A 22363-nucleotide genomic window follows, 5' to 3' on the forward strand; every position below is an offset into this window, starting at 1 on the left:
CATCCACAAACACATGCACGCACACGTTGAAACCACAGAGATGTTATCCATCATTTCCGGAGAGGAGGGTGATTAGTTTCTCTTTCGGCTACTGATTAACAAGCCTCTCGACCACATCCCCAACTCTGCACGCTGGATGCACCGGTCTCATTGCTAAGGTTTTATTTTTACAGGAGCAACAACTTTAAAGTTTTTTGAATGTTCAATTTTGAGGAAACCAAACATCGTAGAGTAAAATGTGCAATACTTTTTTTAAAAAAATGGAATAAAAGCCTCCAAAAAGCAAGTACCCAAGTGCCAGTACTTCAAAGTTTACACAAGTACATGATATGGATGACATATGTACCTCTGCGACAACCCCATCACCACCAGTGACCAGCAACAACTGACAAAACTGTTTCCCTGCATTATCTTTTACTGGAAAGACAAAATGAATTGATAATCCAAGAATCTGTGAAACAATAGGCCACTTTTCCTACAGGCCACAGTATATATGGTAACAAGGAGCATCACTGTTGCATCACCCAAAAACTAACTTGCAGCAAATCACTCTCTTCTCCGAGTGGTGAGAAAATCCTCTCCTGAGTAAACACTCTGGAATAATGATAGTAATAAAAACTCAAGAGGTTTAACAATGCGTACAGAGTACTGAATATCTTTCACAAATTGAGGGTAATGGCACAAGCTATATAATTTCTAACCAAACTTAAATACTAAAATGGCCACAAATATGGGTAAAGGTTTAGGTTCACATCATGCATACATGCATAAGTATTAATAGTTGGTATCTTTATCTCCCCTAAAAAAAACCTAAAAAACCAGTATCAGTTGACCTTCAATTTAGACTCCTAGGTTTGGGCTGAGGCCCCCCCAGTTTACAACATCTGGCTCCGCCCCTGCCAATAGACAAGTTATATATGTGTGTTCTTCATTTTAGTGACATCTACAGTATCCCCTTAAAGCTGAAACACAAGGGCAACATGGAAAAAACACTTTAGACTTGTTTTCTGTCTAGAAACCAGCTGATTATTAATGTTTTACTGAACTAGAAGGACTACACTATTTGACAAAAGCTAACACCAAAATTATGAGCTAAGTGTTTTCCTTATTTTTTAGAGTAAAGTACATGAACCATCGCTGGTACTTCAGTACTCCCAGTGATTCAGAACTCATATCTGCAGCTGAACCTGCAGCTGAAAGTACCCACTGTACGCTGGTTATATAACTCTGAGTGAGCACGACTGATGGGAGATTACACACTGTTTATGAGGACACCCTGAAGGCACTGGCACTCACTCCCAAACCACTGCAGCCACACACACACACACACACACACACACACACACACACACACACACACACACACACACACACACACACACACACACGCGGACGACTGCATACACCAGATGCACAGAAACCTTGGAGGCATCTCCGGAGTGCAGTGCAGAGAGAGTAGATTAACGTCAAAGGTTAAAATAAAAGTACTATTTCTGAGTCTGTCAGCAGTGTGGAAAACCTGGTAGTGATTCTATAGCAGCATCGCTGATAAAAACTACAAATTAGAGCAAAATTCAGCAGAAGTATGAATCACCATTTCTGTGGATGATATTCAAAGCCACATCTTATCTCAAACCAGTTTAGTGCAACCATTCATTTATGGCCCTTTTTCATGAGAAGCCATAACACTCTGCTGGTGATTACATTAAGTGCAGCTTACTGTAAATTCAACCATAAATTATTAAAATCTATTCATTAAATAAGCGTGTTCCTGTTTTTCTGTCTTCACTGTATTTGAAATGAGTATTTGCTACTGCACTGGATGTAAAATTAGATAACCCTGTCGTTTTAGCCAAAATACAACAAACTACGAACATTTTATTAGCATTCAACCACACACACACCACCAACAGATATTTGGAAACGATATGCATTTACCATAAAAATGAAAATCTGTCAATATTTTGAATTTGGAATATGACAAACTCCAGCACAAAACTTTGTTGAAATGCCTTTAGCAAATGTTTAATAACATCATACACAAGAAAGTTCCCAGCAACTTTAATTTATAAAGTCAAGTGGAAATTTAAATAAAAATGAATGAATACTAATTGCTTCCTGAGGTTTTCAAAAGTAAAAGTTGCTCCCATGCTGAGACTTTCTTTGCACTTTTTGATTAAATCAATTTTATCAGCGATCATAAAAATAAAAAGCCGATGCAGTTAATTGGCAACATGCTAAATATCGGCCCCGATAATTGGCCAGGCCAAAAATCTGTCGACCCTTAGTTGACACCTCTGAAGGCATGAACAGTGATAACATCATCAACAATGCTGAGGGTTTATGGTTCAAAATTAAGTCACTAGCTTCTACCAGATCCAGCTAGCACAGTGCAGTAAACTAAAGAGTAAACAATGCCTGACTTGCAACTTTGCTGAAATTATCCTCATAATGATATTGTTTGTATTCTGCAGTGGGAGGAGGAGCCAGATATTCCCGACACTCCTGTGGCTCTCCTCTCCGCAGTCACTGTAAACGCTACTGGTGCCGTTTACGTCAGCCCTGAGATCATTTCTGTTGCAGTATGATGTTGCAAGAAAAGAAGGTTACGAGTCCCTACCCAGGTCGACTGTTTGTACGATTGTTTGGCTGAATCTATGTATAGCATTTACACGGTCCAAAGAAACTCATTTAGCCTTTGTTCAGAAATACTGAGATGGTACTGAGAAATGAAACCCTGCATACTAACTGTGAAAAATGAGAGTGAATATTCACATTGTTCAGTTGTTTTCATTGGATTTGCACTGTTTGTGATTGCTTATTTTTACCATTTTGTTTAAATAAATAAATACAAACTTTTTGAAATTAATTTAGTGGTAATTCTGTTTAGTGGGTTTTAATCACTGCCTGAGTTTCACACATTTTAATTTTAAGCTTTGCATTGTTAAATTTATTGAGTTATGGATTAGTCAGTGGAATTTTATTTTATTAAGTATCACTGAATCAACTGAATATAAAAACTAACTGTGTTATTCACTTTGAACTGTGAACTTATTCAGGTTTACAGTGGAAGTTTATAATACAGAGGAATTTACCCAGAAAAGTACTAAAATCTCTTTGAAATAATCACAACTCTCTAAGTTCTCTCAGCAGGCAACACTTCAAATTCACTGAGTGCAAAATGGGACACTCAAATTGCATTAATAAATAATAAAATGTCACAATAATCGATTTAACTTTTACTATTATAGCTCAGTATTAAATCCCGTATTTATAATTTTAAAAAAAAATACACAGGCTGAGTTGTACCTCAGCAAGAATGACTTTCATCATGGCATGGAGTATTTAAGTCTTTCCACATCTTCCTCACAGCGTTGTGGTAAAACCTACAAATGATCAATACACCTCTTCTCAGCAAGAAACCTGAGAGGGTCTGCAGGTGACACCTGAGAAAAGGGGGTTGTGGGAACTGATGCGAAACCAGCAAAGACAGGTGTCGAAAAGCAATATGACCACACCCTCGTGTTTTTTCTCCTCATCATCCTCTGAATCTGCAGCATTTCAGCTTTGCCCGCTGTGTGCCTTCAACTCTATGTTCTCGCTCTCCCTCTCATCACATATGGTGTTCATTATCGAGTGTAGCGTCCAAGATGTTAGGCAATATCCTCACCAGCAGTACCAGCAGAGAAAATCATCACACTCACACACACACCGCAGATCATTTGATTTCTTAATATACTTCCCCAAGTATATGCAAAGTACAAGCTGTACGTGCACGTATATTTTGGAAAAAAATGTCACAGAGCACACAGTGTATCAGCCAAGAGCAGATTAAATGCTATCAATCAGGAAGGAGCGTACAAATACTCCTTCTGGATGCATTTATACTTTTAAAATTACTCCTTGTTAATGCATTTGAAGTTAAAAGTAATCCTCCCTTATGCATTTATACCTAAAATACACCTGACTGATACAGTAATACATGAAAATACTCACTATTGATGCATTTTGAGTTTAAAAATACTCCTTGTCGATGCAGTTATACTTAAAAATGCCTTTTGTTGATGCATCTGAAGTTGAAAAATACTCCTGTTGATGCATTTAGGTCTATATTGCTGATGTATTTGGAGTGAAAAAATACACCTCTGGATGCAGTTATACCTACTCCTTGCTTATTTCTGATATATTTAGGCTTAAAAATACACCATATTGACACAGTTATACCTAAAATACTGTTTAAGGATGCATTTAAAGTAAAACAAAAAAAGACTTCTGAATACAGTTATACTTAAAAATACTAAATGTTGATACAGTTAACCTAAAATACTTCTTGTTGCTGCATTTGGAGTAAAAAAACACTCAGTGATGCACAACATTATGAGATGTATTGACACTATTTACCATTTCTTTGGTTACATTTACATTTCTTTTACTGTTAAGCACATTGTAACGTCGTGCAATTCAAATACAAAGATTATTACTGAGACAAAGTCATTTGGTGTTGCAGGCTCTTAGCCTCATGCTAATTGTTGCTAATATAAACAAAATAAGTAACGTAACCGCAGACTGGAGTTCAGCCTCAAGCATTTCTGTGAGGCAAAATAATCCAATTTTTTCACTTAAAACAACATGCACACTGACATGCAAACAGAGGCTACATTACACTAGTGAAAGTGTAGTTAAATCATGATCTTACCAGGGTCCTTTTGGTTGTCGCGACAGGCATCAAGCATCAAATATGTGGTAAACATGTCAGTCTTTAGCATTTATACTTTATAGCAGAGAAACCGGAAACATGTTGAGATAGTTGTCGCATCAGCTTCCTCCTCTCTTATCTTTTTATCTTACTTTAATTCAGTCTTGGGAGAGACGGGTTTGGTGATGTAAAATCTGGTTTTGTTAACCAAAACGCGGCAGCGGAAACCGTTTGTAGTGACGGAGGAAAAGTTTGTCTGCGGGTGCAGGTAAAGTGATGGTGATTGGCTGCTGCGTGGGAAGGGGGCGGGAGTTGTAGCATTAGGTGTACTGGATTGGCTGAAGTGTAGCAGTGTGGATTTTAAAGAATTTAAAGGCGGCATGGATGTATGATCGGGAAGGCCTTATTGGAGGCCTTAGAGAGGAAGGAAGTATAGCGATGCACAATATTCATTTGAGAGTTATTAATAAATTAGCAGGACATAGGTTCTTTCTCTTACTTTAGATTATAGAGGCTCAGCATAATAACATAAAAACTATTTTATAGTCATATAATAAGTATAATAATTCATGAAGATAGTTTGGTTTTGGGATTGATTTCCTGGTTTTTCTCTTTGCATATGAAACAATTTTTTATTTTTTATTTTTATTTTTTAAGAGCACCTTAAGATACATTTACAGGTGTCTTGCAGATCCTGAAAAAGTCTTATATTCATTAATCCAAATTAACCTTTTGAAACTTGGATTTTTTTTGTGCTGTGACACCTTCACAAGTTGATTAAGAAAATTATCATAAAAAGTTATTTTTAGAGAGGGGAAAAATGTGAGAAGAATGTGGGAAAAAAATAGATTTATAATTATCATATTAATACATTTAGAATTAATTCGCACTAATATTGTTATTATTATTATTGTTATTATTGTTATTATTATTATTATTATTATTATTATTATAACTTTGTGGTAATTTGCTTTTTGTTTGTTTGACCTTATTTTTCTTTACTTTTATGTTCTAATTTTCAGGTAATTTTCCTGTACTTTTTATTTTGTTTTGTTTTTTTGTTAGATTTTGTGTAATTCCCTCTGAAGTTGCTCATTGCCTTTTACTTATGTTTTTGAAAGACATCAAGCCATTTTTTTCAGGTGTCAAAGGGATAAAGTGGACAAATTCCACCCAAACTTCTTGCATAGCATTAATAGTAAATGGATGTCTTTTTATAACTGGGTAAACGTTATCCACAGCAAGACATATTGCTATAAAATCAGACACCCTTTACCTTTAAAAAGTCAACTTAACATATGATCACCTCACAACAACAGTATAAAAAATCCACACCAACAACCCGATGCATCAGGTGCAGAGGTCAAAGCCACAGACATGCATACATGGCACTTTTAATGTGATTTGTCCATGTCATGGAGCCAAATAAAGTTCCAGACTGAAATCCACAAATCAGGAAGACAAGCAAGAAATATGATTGAGCTGTAAGACCGTGACAGAGGCGAGGGAGGGGGGGCAGATGGGGGGTGATAGAGGAGAGAAACATAGAGGGAGGAGGGTTGTGCTGAGAGCGAGACCAGCGATGACAGATGGACAGATGCTGAAATAATAGTTTGAGAGAAAAATGATGCAGCTGTCTGGTAATGTCTGAGAGGATGGGAAAACAGAGAGATAGAGTCATAACTATGTGGGGCTCCAGAGAAGACTCCTTACCAAACACTACAATGATATGATGATGATTATGATATTATTATTTTCAGTTTTACTATGGTACTGTCTGTGGTACCAAAAAAAGTACCATGATATGTAGAAATTGCTATGGTAGAGTGGTAGATGGCACTTTACTGGGGTGTTCTCATGCACCTCTGATTTGCACTGCTGTCCTTATTTATTTATTTATTTATTTTGTGGGTGTACTTCTTTTTAAAATGAAAAATGTATTTTATGCATGTAAAAAGCAGTATTTAAGTCTCGCAGCAGTTGAAGAGGAATCAAGTCCTCATTTTTGTTATTTAGGTTTTGACTCAAGTGCAAGTCTTCTCATTTAGTCTAGAGCTGAAAATCAAGGGCTTCTCTTTGGAGCCACTGATGTTCAGCATGTTCACTGTAGAAAAAGCAAAAGACACAAAATCTGTTGCCGCAGTAGCAGAAGACAAGCTGAACTGCAGAAAAATTACTTTTTCATCTTGAGGAGAGGGCACTAGTAATCTGAAACAAAAACTGCTTAGACAAGTTGAAGAAATTCATAGGGAACCCGAAGCAAAATCATGACTTTGCCAAATATCTCCACTGTGGGAAAACAGCAGTGCAGCCAACCTTCATTAAAAAGTGGATCTTCTGAATCTGCACACTGACTCACTGTTTTCATGGAGGACGACAAACATTTTGGCAGCCCTCAGTGTTACTGCTCCGCTCCATATTCACTATGACAGAAAACACTTCCCAATGTACCATGACATCCATATGATACAACACTTAAACTCAGAGCTCAGGTCTCAGCCTGCAGGACACAACGTAACTCAACTCTTCCTGCTGAAACATATAACCTACTAAATACATACACACACGTAACAGGGAGCAGCCATGCTTTGCAAACACTGAACTCATGAACTGTTTCGCTTTATCTCCTTCAAAGCTCAATGCATTACCGTATTTACGAGTTACAAGCACATGAATGGCCCTCCACAGTCGTTATTAGGAGTGGGAAATTTCAATGCCGAAGTTGCCAAGCTGTGACGTTTGTGTGACGTCTCAGGGCAGCAGAAATGGCAGAAACCGTGGAAACAGTAACAACTGACGGGAAAAAAATCATATATTTCATCATTCTGTTCCTAGTAGCTACCATTTACTTTCAGTACATTTGAGTATATGCATGTATTAGCTGTAGCAAGCAAACTTTTAACTATAAAGCATGCCGAGCGAGTATACCTGCATTGATAATGAGGTTATTTTGAACTGCATGCTTGGAGCTGAGAACTTAGGTAGCGAGGTGCAAAAGAAAGTGTAGTTTCCCAATTTTTTCTGCCTACAGCAGCTTGAATGCAGCTTTAAAGTGATTCTGAATCCCATTCTGCATTGTTGTATTAAGTTTCATTTAGAAAAAAAACATGCTGCCGTGCCATTAATAATGTTATTCTGCACTAAGTCAGCGCACATTACAGTGAGGCTTAACAGGCTGCAGGGTGAATGCAATGTTGATTATCAGAAATAATCTATCTTACTTAGGAAATACAGAGGTTTATAGGAAGCAGGATAAAAATATCACGCAGTTCAACGGTAATGAGTTAAAATTTAGACTATTAGTTTGAAATACCTGGTAAGAAATAACTAACATAAGTTGTCTGTTCATGTCAAGAGATCTACCTTGTAATGCATGCATGTACAGTGGGTTTATAGTTGGTTTAATATAAAGATGTTTCCCATTAAAATGACCTCATCAATTTGCCAAGAGTTCATTCAGATTATGCTCCTCTGCAGTGGCTTCAGATTACCTTTCCATACTCGAGGCATAAAGATACTGACGAGGAAAAGGGGAAAGCATTACAACCTTCAGGAAATTTACTCCAGGTTTCCATGCAACCACAAAACACTAACACTTCCTTCTTTCTTTGTATTTGTAAAGCGAAGTGATCCTAATATTTTCCTCTTGTCCGCATCAAAATTTATTAGCGTTTTAGGGAACCAAAGGGATGACAGCTGCTTTTTTTCCACCACCTTTGCATGTGTTTCTTTTCCTTAAAAAGTTATTTCCATGTGTTTGGTGGACAGATAGGCGGTGAGCCAAGGAACAAGTGATTGGATGTCTGGAAGTTTTTAACCACAAATATGAAACTAACAGAGGTGGAGTCTTGATTTCTAATCCAAAAAGGAGATACTTACAATATTTGCACAGCAAGCCAGAAGTGATTTGACTTTTTAACTTTACAAAAAATATGTGTTTGGGTGTTATGGCAAAGTAGGAGAATTATTCGTAGGAATAATTCAGGATAACAGAGAGTACAGCCCAGTTTTATGGATGCACAATAAAAAGCATGGATGATAAAAGAAGTAAAGGCCACGTGTGCCTGATAGATATGCTGAATCATGGAGCATTAAATCACAAGGATCCTACTGCTTTTTAATCTGAAATGTTATGTCTTGTTCATTTAAACTTACACTTTTTTTTTAGTTTTCAGCTAACTTTGACAGAAAAAAGGGGGTTTGTGCCTTCACAAAAGAGAAAAAAATACATTGATTAAAAAATCAAACACTTTTTGCAGAAACAGCCTTATTTTTCTCCTGTCACAGCATTATTTAAAAGCCTGTCAGCAAATTCCACATATAATAAGAGAAATGGAGATGGTGGCATTGCACGGCAACAAAAACCACCAAACAAACAAACACACATACATACACACACACACACACACACACACACACACACACACACACACACACACACGTTTTCGACTCACCACATAGTAGAAATGCATGTCTGGTCGCAGAGGTCGGTCTTCTATGTGCACAGCTGGAGGTGGAAGAGGAGATCGTGTTGGTCCATCCAGCAGGAGCATCAGTGAGGAGTGTGTGTTTGTGTGTGTGTGTGTGCATGTGTGTGTATGTGTGTGTGTGGCCCTCAAAGGTACTCCAAATAACCAGGATCTTAAAAAAAAGTCTTCTCCTGCTCTGTTTAGTTCTCCTACTTCTGCTGCTTCCAATTTTTTCTATATTTCTGTTCTCCCTCTACTCTTTCTTCTTCTCTCCTGCACTTGTCGTTACTCCTCCCTTTTCCCTCTCTCTCTCTCCTCCCCTCTTCCTCCTCCCCACATGACTTCAGTCCCTCATCCCTCCCTTTTTCTGTTTTGCTTCCACTTCCTCTCTTTTTTCCCCTTCCAGTTGCAATCTCATGTTTCTATTTTTTTCTTTGCCCCTCCTCAGCTTTGTGATAAAAATGTACTCTTCTCTTTTTCTTCTGTATTTATTTATTTTCCTCTCCTCTTTGTCTTATTAATATTTTAATTAGAGAAATACTTGTAATTAGAGAAGTAGCAGGGGAAGTTTCCCATCTCACTCTTTCTGTCTCTCTGTGTTGATTACAGATTGTTGTCAGCACTTCCTGTGCTAGCCGCTGCCACCACTGTGTGTGTGAGTGTGTGTGAGTGTGTGTGTGAGTGTGTGTTAGTCATAGATAACATGGCGTGCTCTCCACTGTCAGAAACAGGAAGAGTGGAGCTTGGTAGTTTGGCCCTGATGAGAGAACCTTCCCTGTGTGTGTGTGTGTGTGTGTGTGTGTGTGTGTGTGTGTGTGTGTGTGTGTGTGTGTGTAAGCTGGTTCAGCAGAGTGATTACTGTAACAGCTTCAAAATAAAATGCTTGAGTTTAATTACATCTCCCTCTCTCTGCACTGCCTCATGCGTACAGACACTTTGTCTCTCTCTCTCTCTCTCTCTCACACACACACACACACACACACACACACACACAGTGACCACCTTTAAAGTACTCAGAATTCATGACCTTTACTAATACAGATTTAGAAAAAGATTTAATGCTGTCTATGCCACATTATCTTTATTAGATACCCATAACATACATCAGTGTGATGGGTCAGCTTATATTTGTTTCTATTTTTAATTTTAAGAAATTACATTTTATGCTTTGTGTTTAAAACTCATCTAGAAAATTGTTGTGTGGTTTACAGTGAAAATGCAATATCTAATTTAATTAGCATTTTTTAATTAACATTTGTCCCTACTATTTCTTTTAAATCTCCAAGGCCAACACTCAGCATCTACATCTGCACATTACTTTCTGCTGGCAATTTCATCTATGAAGAACACCTTAACCGCAGTTAAAATCTTGTTTCTGCTGGCTTCCAGTGGTTTAACCTCTCACCTTGTTGCAGTGATGTACAAGTCTTCTAAAAATAATAAAATCTTTCATTAGTCGCACATTGGGGAAATATGCATATGAAATAAATACGGATTGACTTTGTAAACAGGATTAACACAATAACATCATTAAGTCATTTCAGTAATGGGACATCTTGAGAGGATATGTCATGACATCCTTTATGATTTATCTCCATCTTCTAAAGCCAGCTTTTCATTACTTCAAGAATATTAATCAATAAAATCAACCAGACGAGAGCTGGTTTCACCTGATCCGTTACTTTATTTTTTATGATTTCTATTATTTAATTCGTAGTTTGTGTACGTTTCAAGTCCACAAAAGGCTGCAACGACAATAAATACACACTAGATGGCTCTAGAGCCCAATAAGAAAATAGTGATACAACAGAAAGAGGGGAAAAAAGAGAGAGAGAGAGAGAGTCTGTTTGTCTATGTGTCTCTGTGTGTGTGTGTGTGTGTGTGTGTGTGTGTGTGAACAGGAAGGATGCAATTAACTGAGAGGATGTCATTATAGAGCTGGAACATGAAACACTTTGGAGAAGCAGACTTGATATCACCTGGATCTACACACACACACACACACACACACACACACACACACACACACACACACACACGCACGCACACACACACTTTGACTTATAGACACCCTCCTATACTTGTGAGGGCCCTGCACCTAACCCTGACTTAAATATGATTCTTACTTCATCCCTAAAACCAAGTCAAACTGCTCTTGGAAGTGAGGATCAGACAAATGTCCTCACAAAGCGCATTACTTTAATTGCTTCACGCAAAGATAACAGTTATAGAGCACACACATACGCACACAGAGAGTGAGACAGCCCTAAGAAGACTGGGACAGGTAATTACGTGAGTTTGTTTCTGCAGTGAACACTGACTCGCAGCCTCTTGGAGGTGAGAGCAGCTAATTATGAAAACAACCATCTTCCCCTGGAGCTCCGACAGCATTCACATTCTTAATGGAGACACAGAAACAACTAAAGACTCTCCACAGGCTGTGAACCTGCCTGCAAACTGATGCTTCTACATTTATATAAAAAAAGAAGAAGGTATTTCTTCCAGCAACACACGCATTGTGTGTAATAAAAAACAAACAAAAAAGCATTGTTTCAGCTCAGAACCAGCTTGTATGCCTCTCCATAGAGCTGAACATGTAAATAGCCATAACAAGTCTATCATCACCTAAGGCAAGAAGAACAAATAGCTTTGTACTATTCCCTGACATCTCCTGTTTTCTCTCAGAGACATTCCCACAGATCTAGCTGCTAAACTCGTGTGAACTTTTTTGATAAAAATGAATTGAATTACCCAGAAATCCTGAGAGATGCTTTCAGTAAAACTGTTTCCAACAGCAAATTGTTTCAACCATTTAAGAACCATATACAGTCCCTCCAGGATGTTGCATTTGCAACAATTATCACATATTCAGCCAGTCCCTGTGATTTCTCCAGAACCTTGCAATTTTGGCCAATCACTGCAACTTTACCGCAAACCTGACCAGTATAACAGGTAAAGTCGCATTTCATTTTAGAGCTGCGAGCAGCATATTGATTCAATTAGCCCCTTTCTCTGTGTTAATCATGATACTGTTGTTGCAGGACTGGAGCTCTGTGCCTGGGATATAGTGACAAACACACAGTGACAAGGCTAACTGTTAGCATCACATGGCTAAGGTTACCCGGCCGAGGTTTAACAACAGAGTGGAGCTGTTTCAGTGGTGTTGTCAGATGTACAGTGGTTATCTGCTGATGCAACGCCTCTGCAGGGCTTCAGCCTAAGCAGCAAAATGAGACAAGTATTGATGAGATTGTGCTGTGATAGCCCATACTAACTGGGAAGAGAGAACAGGAGGGGAGCAGCTCACGGAGACTGTGCTTCAGGGCTTTTGCTGAATGTCATACCCCTTTCTTTCTCCCTTTCATATTAATAGCGGTCTTCTTACATAAAGGTAAAAATCCCTCCAAAAAACCTTTAAAATAAGCATTGAAACATGCCGTGTATTTTTTTTTTTTTTTTTTTAAAAAAGGTTGCCGTAAAATCCAAAAAGCAGCCTAAGTCCGAGAATAAACAAAATGATGATGTCTCTCAGGTGCCATTTTCAGGTGCCTTGCAGAGGGATATTTTGCAGGTTGATGTGGCCCTGGCTGGGGGGAAACAGGAAAACCCATATAGCCTCGCTTAAAAGGGATGGGAGTCTATTTTTCCATTGCAGATTCACACATGGATGTATTTTCATATAAAAATCCAGGACAGAGAAACCAGCAGGAATCCAAATTTCCAAATCTATCCAAGAGGATGTTCAAGGTTTTATATTTAACAAGAAGAAAAGATTAATTCTGGTCTAAAAAACTGAAGATGAGAAGCAGTACTTCTCTCCTGGGTGCCAGCTGGTGCAGGATAAACCCAAGCAAACCAAAACAATCAAAGTCCCAGTGCATACCAGGACACACTATGTTATGCATAAATTGCATTAACGACAAAACGGAGCGAACTATGCATGTGGCTTCATCAGATTTGGAAAATCCTGTCTTTTACACTCAAATAGGAGCTGTAGGAACACAGATAGTAATGTTTCTTTCAGAAACCAGCCTCTGCTATATATACATGCATAGTAATTTCAAGACAAAATGGCCTAAATAAGTAAATAATAATTAAACTTTGGATCAAGAGGTTTTAGTTGGCATCTCGTGCTTCAGATAGAAACACCCAATTAACTAAAGTGTTGTTGCCCCCTCAGGGAAACTCATTAATACCGATTCAGAGAGCAACCTTGAAGACTAGCAGGGCACAAAGCACAAACAACAGCAGGAAAGCAAACAAACAAAACATTCAATTGTTGCTGTTTTTTTTAAGCAAGAAAAATAATTTATTTATAATGATATAATAATTTCATCACATTGGCATTGCATAGCTGCAGAGGGAAGCGTTTGTGTGTGACGCAACCTCGCAGCTACAGAGCACACCATTGGATGGGGCGGGGGAACAGAGGTTATTCAATACATACACGGAATATTCCTTTAAATATGTCTTTTTCAATGAGGAATAACAAAAATAGAATAATTCCAATAACTCTGTCTTTCTCTCTCTCTCTATGTCTCTCTAACTATCATCTCTGTGTCTTTATGAGCTGCCTGTACAGCCCCTAAACTGGGGTTAAAATTGGGTTTGGGGGGTTTGTTTTTCTTTGCTCGGTGTGGCAGGCAGGTGGGGTTTACCAGAAAAGGACATCGGTTTTTGTGATGGGCAGTATGCCTACTCCAAAGTGACCCTGAAATGTCCAAAGGCTGTAAACTCCACCTCCCTGGCACTCCTAAAAACTATAATGCAAGATACTCTTTGGCCCAAATCTGCAACCATTACCCTTCTTTTTTTCCCACCCTCTTTCACTCTCTCATAAAGCTGGACACACAAAAGGCAACCCAGATTAGGCTACTACGAGGCCTTTGAAATTTAAGTGTGATAAGCGATTTTGAGTTGGTCACCACAAGCTACAGAAAGTCAATCAGTTGGGTTTGTTGCACAAAAAGTGACAAAAAACTAAACAGTAGCAGTTTAACGAATGTGACAACATGGTTAAAACAAGTGTTGATAGAAGTATTTAGTTCCCTTACTTATGTAAAAGTACTAATACCACACTGTGGTCACATAGTCTGTTTTAAGTAAAAGTCCTGCATTAAAATGTTACTGAAGTAAAAGTAAATAAATATAATAAAGAACATGTACTTAAAGTATTAAAAGTAAAAATATGCAAAGCAAGAAAGAAAGAAAGAACAAAAGAAAGAAAGCACTCAAAAAACACAAAAAACCCCACTACAAACTCAAAATTAGAAAAAGGGAAAAATTCCCCCCCAACAAAAATCAAAATTATTAAAAAGTAAAAATAAACACACCAAAAAACTCAATATTAATAAAAATAGGGGGAAAAACACACCCCAAAACTCAAAATTGCTAGAGTTGGAGTTCTGCACTGGTCTAAACATGACATGCAAAGCTACTGTATTTTTTACAGTTACACACCAAAACTCTATAGTTAGGTAAAGAAAAAAGATTGTGATTTTGGTTAAAATATGTTTGTTACTTTGACTTTTGGTTTTGTACATGACACAAACAGCGCTCTCCTGGGTGAAAGGCCTGTGTTTCTTGGACCTGTTCACCATCCTATGCACACTTTATACAATGTCACCTGACTTCTTCCTTTTCTTTCGTCATAATTGCTACAGCCACTAGAGGTCACTGCCTAACATTAAAATATGGGTCGAAAACCAATCACTAGAAACCAGTCTACCTGAATCGAGCATCATTTTAAGTCCACACTAATGTTTAGCTATGTCAACAAACCAGTTTTGCTGGAGCTGTTAGCGTGAAGCCCAACAAAGTCAAATGAAACTACAATGTTTGGTGATACCCAGAAGGAAAAGCCTTTTAGCAGACTTTATCTTGTCTACAGCACTCACTGTTGTTGTTATTACTTCTTATTGGTTCTGGTTTATTGGTCCCTTTGACAACGTTGTCAGTCCCACCTGCGGTGCTGAATGGCTAATTGTTAGTCCTCACACGGCACTTATTGTTGTTTTTTTCAACCAAGAAACCACTGTTTCATGTCATGATGCCAGATAAATCAGTCGAGTCAGAGGAATCTGAGGTCTGGACCCAGCCAGGCAAAGATTTATCTACAAAGTGGTATAGTTTCGACTGCTGTATTATGTTTGTGTCTTTGACAGATTATATTGGTAAATCCTTTGTAAATACTGCAATGACTTGCGGTTGACTTGGTTTTAGAGTCTAAAGTCTGAAGGGATGTTTGATTTATTTATGCTTTTCTGGCATTTGGAGTCTCTTTTTTGAAGCTCTATTCATTATACTTAACAAATGACTGTAAACATGTCATTCACACAAGATTTGTTTAGCTTTTTCAGATAAATCTTTTTGTTGGCTTTAGAGAAAATTATCCTTGCCTGAACTCCAACTCTTCAACTTATTCCACACAGCTTTTATTTATGTCTCTCAGCAACAGGTTGCTATTTGGCTGTTCTGTATCTGCGGAGACCGACGGTAATATTAAACCAAATTAATTAACGAGTGACTGCAGCACTCTGCACTTTTCTTGCTTTTCCTGCACCTTTTATCACTTTGTAGGGAACCCAAACGAGAGAGTGAGAGAGAGGGGAAAGCTTTTAACATGATTACTGCTCTGAGTCACACGACAGCTGAGAAGAAGGGAGGGAGGAGGTAAAGGAAAAAATGATGGAGCATGTGTAAATTTCAGCATGGTAATCCCCACATTCAGCAGAATCAAACCTTTGCTCCACACCCTCATTTCCCCTCCTTCCTCTCTACCCCTCCTCCTAAAGAAGGGATAATGGATTAAATATTCAATATATTTCTAGTGTCAGCTCTCTTTTCACACTTTATATAAATGTCATTTCTTAATATAATATGCTGTCAACATATTTTAAAGACTGGTAATTTATTTCTACAGACATTTCTTGGAGGCAGAGCTGCTCTTTAGGCTGAAATATCCTCATTGGTTGGTATGCGTGTATGGGAAGAGCTCAAACAAATACACCGAGTACCAATTGTTTCCATTATCAGTAAGTCTGTTGTTTGACCTAAAAAGTAACAAAAATATGGCACCAAGTTGGTAGAAACCAAGCCAATGAGATTATTTATGACTCTGGTGCAACTCTGCCTCTGAAAATAACTGTAAAAAATTACATATTCTTCCAGGTATTAACTGATTGTATCCCTACAAAAGGGATAGCACCCTTCTTACCAGTGTACCCATATGTTTCTTTGTTTGTACCTCTACTTACTTCCTTATTAAAGACTGTCGAACCAAATGTTTCATGTTTAAGAAATCTGCCATCTGTCTACATAGGAAGTAAAACTGTGGAAGCAAGTAAGAGACATGAGCATTTGAATTTTTGACAGCCACTGAATATGTTGTATTTAGCTTGAAACACTACTGAAATTCACACTGAAATATTTTACTTTGACATTCAATTCATGTCTTTGAAAATAAAATACAAAATTTCTTGAATTTGATTTTTGTTTTCAATGTTCACAAATTTGGATGGAAAAAATTTTTTTAAAAAATCTGTTTCAGAATTAAAAAAAAAAGAAAAAAGAAAAAAATTTGAGCAACCTGAATCTATTTTTTTTAAATACTGAAACTTTGAAAATGTAGGGTTTGAATTTGTGAACATTGAAACAATAAATATTAATGAAATGTTCAAAATGTTCAAAGTAAAATATTTTAGTGCTATGAATTCAGTTGTGCTAAATGTCAATATTAAGTATTCAGTGTATGTTACAATTTACATATGTCCCTTCATTGTTTCCATATAAAAACAAACACAGTGGTTTGTTGATCCTGAACACACACTGAACCTCACGGACACATCCTATCCTTTTACACCCCCATTTTTAGATGTGTCATGCATCTACACACCACATTGTACTTTTTCCACAACACAGTGTTCCTGTTATAATTGTGCTGAAACAACACATCCTCTCTACGAACACTCTACTCCTGTCTCTCTTCTCTGTGCCCATATGTTGTACTAAATCTAGTGGGTTTAGTTCAGATTGTTGTTTGGAGATTTTTTTTTTAAATCTCCCTTCCAACTTCACTCATCTGATCTCAAATCTGTGATTGCTCTGATGGATATTGCTCTAGTGGGGAAAAATTATCACTACACTGCCATAGTCTGCATACCTGTACATGAATGCAGATTTGGGCAAATATTTGTTTGGTAAATACTAAATACTTTTTTTTCAGGTCAGATTAAACATAAACGCTCCCTTTAAAACCATTTTTGTAATTTTGGCCAGATTGTTTGCAAAGGTTGATTGTGAGTGTACTACCAAGGCAGCTGAAATTAAAAAATAACTAGAATGAAATAAAAAAAAAAAAAACACAGTAGGCGCTGCAGCAACACGCCCATAATTCAGTATACAAGGCAAACAAACACAGAGTTTTATAGGTTTATCTTTTTTCATTCACTAAATATTTAAAACAAGCGTCACTTGACTAGTCATCATAAATGGTGATAATTTATGCATTTTTAAAATCTTCATCTTTTTTTTTCAGGATGATGGAATACCTGAAGAACTACTGTAGGGAAGAGAGATGCGTGAGAAAGAGTTTTTCTTTTACTCTCCTGTTGTTTTGTGTGGTTCCTCCTTTTCCATCCACTAGGGGGAGCTCTGACTCAATAGCACCGAGGGACAGTTTCCCTCCTCCCCTCCACACAGTCCATCCATGCAGGGGATAAGTAAGGTGTTAAAACTGAACCACTGCTAATCCGAAATTCTCAGACCGTCCACACGGTAATCCAGAACTGAGGGTCGGTCAGGGGTTAAATACCACAGGGTGTTTTGTTCACAGTCCGAAAGTAAAGGTCCTTTATGCAAAAACACATTCAAACCCTGCCTGTTTCTGTGTTTGTGCACAGATCCTATCCATTCACCCATGTTAATTCCATGTTACATGGACGCGCAAAAGGAAGAAAGTATAAAAACTCAGAGAGCACAAAAGAGAGAAGGCAGAAGATAAGCGCTGACAAAAAGATGTTTGTTTTTGCACTCTCAAACTAAGCACAGCATCTATTTTCTTAACAGTCATTCATTGACATTCATCCGGTGTCGTGTCGTCTGCCGAGCTCAGATGCATAGACTGAATGCAGAGAGGAGTAAGAGGGAGAAGAGAGATGGGAGAGACAGGGGAAGGTTAACGGAAAATGGGGGAGGGTCAGGGCGACAAGAGAGGATGGAGAGAAGGTTAAAAGAGGAAAGGATAGAGAGGCAGTGCTACGTGTAAAAACAGAGAGTTTGCAGTATAGAGGCGGAGAGAGGGAAAGTGTGTGCTACTGTATGTGCAGAAGAGAGATTACAGGAGAGAAAAAGAGAGATGATGCTATATGCAGAGAGACAGATGGAGTGTGTGCTTCAGCAGTGATTAAAGGAGGAGAGGAACGAGTGGAAAGGAGGAGGAGAAGGCAGAACGCCACCTCACCTCTGAGACAGATGAGACTGAGTGTGAGAAACGTGCATGGAGGAGGGCAAAACAAATATAAACTATTCCTGTAATGTCACTCTGCGACACCGCAGACGGACAGACGGATTCTCTGACAAGAGCTGTAGGAATCTCCATAATAAGATATCTGCATATCCAGAATCCACTGATAAGAGGATAAGATTTTGGTATCAGAGGCGCTGTGGTTTTCAGTCATTTGTGGTACAAATAGTATTGACCAATCACTTTTCGAGCGGGCTTTGCTTGCATGCTGGTAAACAGCATGCAAGGCATTGGCTGAAATGCAGTCTTTGATGGGATTGCCCAATTTCGCAAGTGCCCGAAATTCTGAAGCCCCAGTAGTCCAAATAATGTCCCAGTAGACCAAAAGCCAATTTCTCTGACAGCCCCAAAAACCCATGCCCATTGCTCCGATGTCCTGCTTTTCCTAAAATACACACTCCCTGCAGTTAGTTGATCCAATCACCAGAAAAAATGTTTGCATTGTACATTTATACATTATTTTGTAGTGGATACGTTGAAACTAGTGTTGTCAGTGTTAACACCATAATTCCAGTGCCGTAAACGTCTATACATTATGTGATATGGCTCAAGGGCCAACACTGTAAAGGGTCTGTAAAAACACCTGGGATCTGTGGCTCACAAGCCAGTGAGAAACGCTGTGAAGGGTTGGCAAAAACACTTAACACCACTGGGCTCAAACACCAATGGGAACCTAAAACTAACTGCAGAAAGTACGTATTTTTGGAGAAACAGGACTGCAGAGCAGTGGGCTTTTGTTTTGAGAAAAATGGGCTGTAAGAGGTTTGGGCAGACTACTAGGGATTCAGAATTCTTTGCTGTGTGAACAATGTCATTGCACCATTTTGGAATCCATCATCTTTTGTGCGATGGTGATTTAGCTTTTTATTATCATTATTTTAATTTTTTACTGATCTGCATTCATATGCAGATATCCATTTATGTGTCATGACCGTGTATATAGTGTCTCAAGCTGCTAATTGGACTGTAAACTATGATCGGTGCACAGAAAAGGAAGTCTAGGCCCGAATATCCACTATCCGAATACCTGCTGGCTACATCGGAATCATCGTCAGACTGTTAGCCCAGGGGGTCCCGAGATTGGAGCTGTTTTGATCCGAGGTTCTAACGTCACAAGACTGCGTCATTCCAGAATTCCAAACTCTGCCATTCCAGAATGTTTTGGGTTCTGGAATCCTTTTTCCTTCTGTAGTCCACTTGTTCCAATTCCTCTTGATTCTCAAATCTTAATGGTTCCGGAATCCCTTTAGGTTCCGGAATCTTTACAGTTCCTTAATGTATGAGTGTAGGGGGGCTGCGTAGGTCATTCTAATCCTATCCCAAGAAAAGAGTGGGGGGTGATGATGCACACACACACACACACACATACACACACACACACACACACACACACACACACACACATATGCACACGTAGTAAGGACACACGCACAAAAATGCCAAACACATAAACAGGCACATGTACGTGCACACTCTTTCTCTCTCTCTTTCTTCTCTGTCTTGTTCCTGGCACTTCCCTCTATACACGCACATGAACACACACAAGCCCACAAACACACACATACACACCACTAGGTCCCCTCTGGTCTGTTTGTAGTTTTTAACAGTCCTTTGGTCCCGTCACCAGAGACCAAAATGAATAAAAACCCTGTTTAATAACCAGGCCTGCTTCATACTCTCCATACAGAAACTCCACAGGCAAGATTTCATCCGCGTACACACTCGTATGAACACACACACAGTTCTGCTTTTCCTCCATGGCGTTACTCCGTAGTCCGCATGTGTGTGTGTGTGTGTGTGTTTGAGTGTGTTTTTTCCCTCCATGGTGTGGGCAGTTTGTAGTCCAAGCTGCTTGCTGCTCTGTACACTTTTTTTAGTCTTTGTGTTTGCAAATGATATCCGTTGATAGATGCATTACATTTATCTTTGTACATGATACATATAGTACAGTCCAATGAAGCATGTACAGTATATGGCCATCTAGCATATGTAGGAAAAATATAAGAGAAAAAAATTTAAGAAAGACTGAAAAAATAATGATTGATGAGAGAAAAACAATTCAGCGAGTGTTCGTCATCCAAACGACCTCTGATGCCAACGAAAAAAAGGAAAGTGCTTGCGTTCCAAAATGCCGTCCATTTGCTGGGTGTTTCTGTGGAATGTTTTGTTAAGGTTCGTGTTCATCACATGAGCAACAAATCTGTGACATGCTCATGCCTAATCTTTGGTGGCAAAAAGCCCCCACGTGGTTTTTCTTTGTAAATCCTGCGCTTCGTCCGCTCAAATCAGAATGTTCAGTTTTCTGACAATGCTGATGCCTGCTATGGTATTTATTTCACCACCGAGAGAAGAAGAGTTATGATGCCCAACTTTTTGGGGCGCATCCCACCATTAAAAATCTACCCTTCAATTTATGTAGGTCTACAGGTGTCGGTGCTGTAGTGCTACTGACTGGAGGGATTTTGTTGAACCGTAGACGAATCATTTGGAAGTTTCACATCTTCTGTATTTTACTCCATTTATTTCTTGGATTTATTTGGTCCTGTGTGGATCAGTATAAGTGGTTACAGATTCAGAGATATGACCACTTTCATCATCAGGGACTCTTGTTGTCGTCATCCAGACGGTGCCAGGAATAAAGATATCCACTGCATATCCTTATATTCCCTATGTCTACTCCACCCATCCATCTTTGCATCCTCCACACTGAGCATATCCCCAATGAGGAAAAAACAGTGCAGTGTTGAAGCATTAAGCCTTCACCTTTCATTGAAAATACAGTGAGAACAAACTTTGCTCTCCATAGATTTCTTGCTCTCCTAGAGGGACCGGTTTGGCAAGGAACAATAGTGCTTCAACCATGGGAGGGACCATTTTGTCCAAAAATGTGCTCCAATTTGATTGGACAGTGCAAATGGTCAATCAGTAGTTGGAGCAATCTGGTTGGACCTGTTAGTTAGAAGGCCCCATCTGCAGTGGGTGGCACATTGTAGGATTGGTTGGTAGCTTTATCAACAGCAAATGGACCTGGATAACATCCGTTGACAATACTACCGTTCATTGATCGTTGGGTTTGCCATTCCCGGATGCGGCATCTCCTCCTTCGCTGGACATCGATGTAGTGGTTGAAAACTCTGTGACCCGTCTTGCCAGAGGGTTTGTGCTTTTGAGAAGCTCCATAGCAGAGACTCTGGCCCCTCCGCTGGAAGACTTGCTGCCTTTCTTCTGAAGCAGGGCCATGAAGTTCTCATTGCGGGAACTCGACCTCTGACTGCTGCCTAAGGTCAGGTTTCGGAGGTCACTACCACTGGTGCTGTGCTTCACTGGGGACACCAGGCTCTGGCGGCTGCCAAAGGAGTCCGTTGGCTCCTTACGACCTAGAACCTTTCGCTTGGACCTGAGAGAAGAGAAGATTATAAGCAAAGGTGGAGAAAAGAAAGATGTAGAAGCCCATATTTGTGGCTGTTTGAAATCATCATTTGAAATTTACTCCTCAAGCCCAATGAGTCACACTTAGATTGACATCTCTCCTTTTAGAGAATAAAACAATATAAAGCAATTTACAACAGAAAGGGACTCCATCCTTTCTTGTAAGAGATGAAAACATTGACTCCTGTTCTTCTGCTTCCCCCTCCTCACCTTTTTTTCTCTGCCTTTCAAGCTATTTCCAGCCTC

General features: G+C 38.9%; 2 protein-coding genes across 7 annotated transcripts in view; both read right to left on the minus strand.

The window, feature by feature from the left end:
• Nucleotides 1–9494, minus strand: part of arhgap36 (Rho GTPase activating protein 36) — a 64524-nt gene extending 55030 nt beyond the window's left edge. The window contains exon 1 of one of the 2 annotated variants that reach the window (XM_042512217.2): nt 9151–9494. In XM_042512217.2, the coding sequence (XP_042368151.1) occupies nt 9151–9249 (99 nt within the window). In that variant the 5' untranslated portion in view covers nt 9250–9494. Of the gene's footprint in view, nt 1–4696; nt 4931–9150 lie in introns of those variants that run through there. The other variant, XM_042512218.2, reaches the window with a different exon arrangement.
• Nucleotides 9495–13450: 3956 nt separating this feature from the next.
• nhsl2 (NHS-like 2) overlaps nt 13451–22363 on the minus strand; it is a 160623-nt gene continuing 151710 nt past the window's right edge. For all 5 annotated transcript variants that reach the window (XM_088073943.1, XM_088073945.1, XM_088073944.1 and 2 more), the window contains exon 10: nt 13451–22085. In XM_088073943.1, the coding sequence (XP_087930069.1) occupies nt 21746–22085 (340 nt within the window). In that variant the 3' untranslated portion in view covers nt 13451–21745. The remainder of the gene's footprint in view (nt 22086–22363) is intronic.

The sequence above is a fragment of the Plectropomus leopardus genome, chromosome 23 (genome assembly GCF_026936395.1).
Source record: "Plectropomus leopardus strain MGB_pleo_1.0 chromosome 23, ASM2693639v1, whole genome shotgun sequence".
Taxonomy (NCBI): domain Eukaryota; kingdom Metazoa; phylum Chordata; class Actinopteri; order Perciformes; family Serranidae; genus Plectropomus; species Plectropomus leopardus.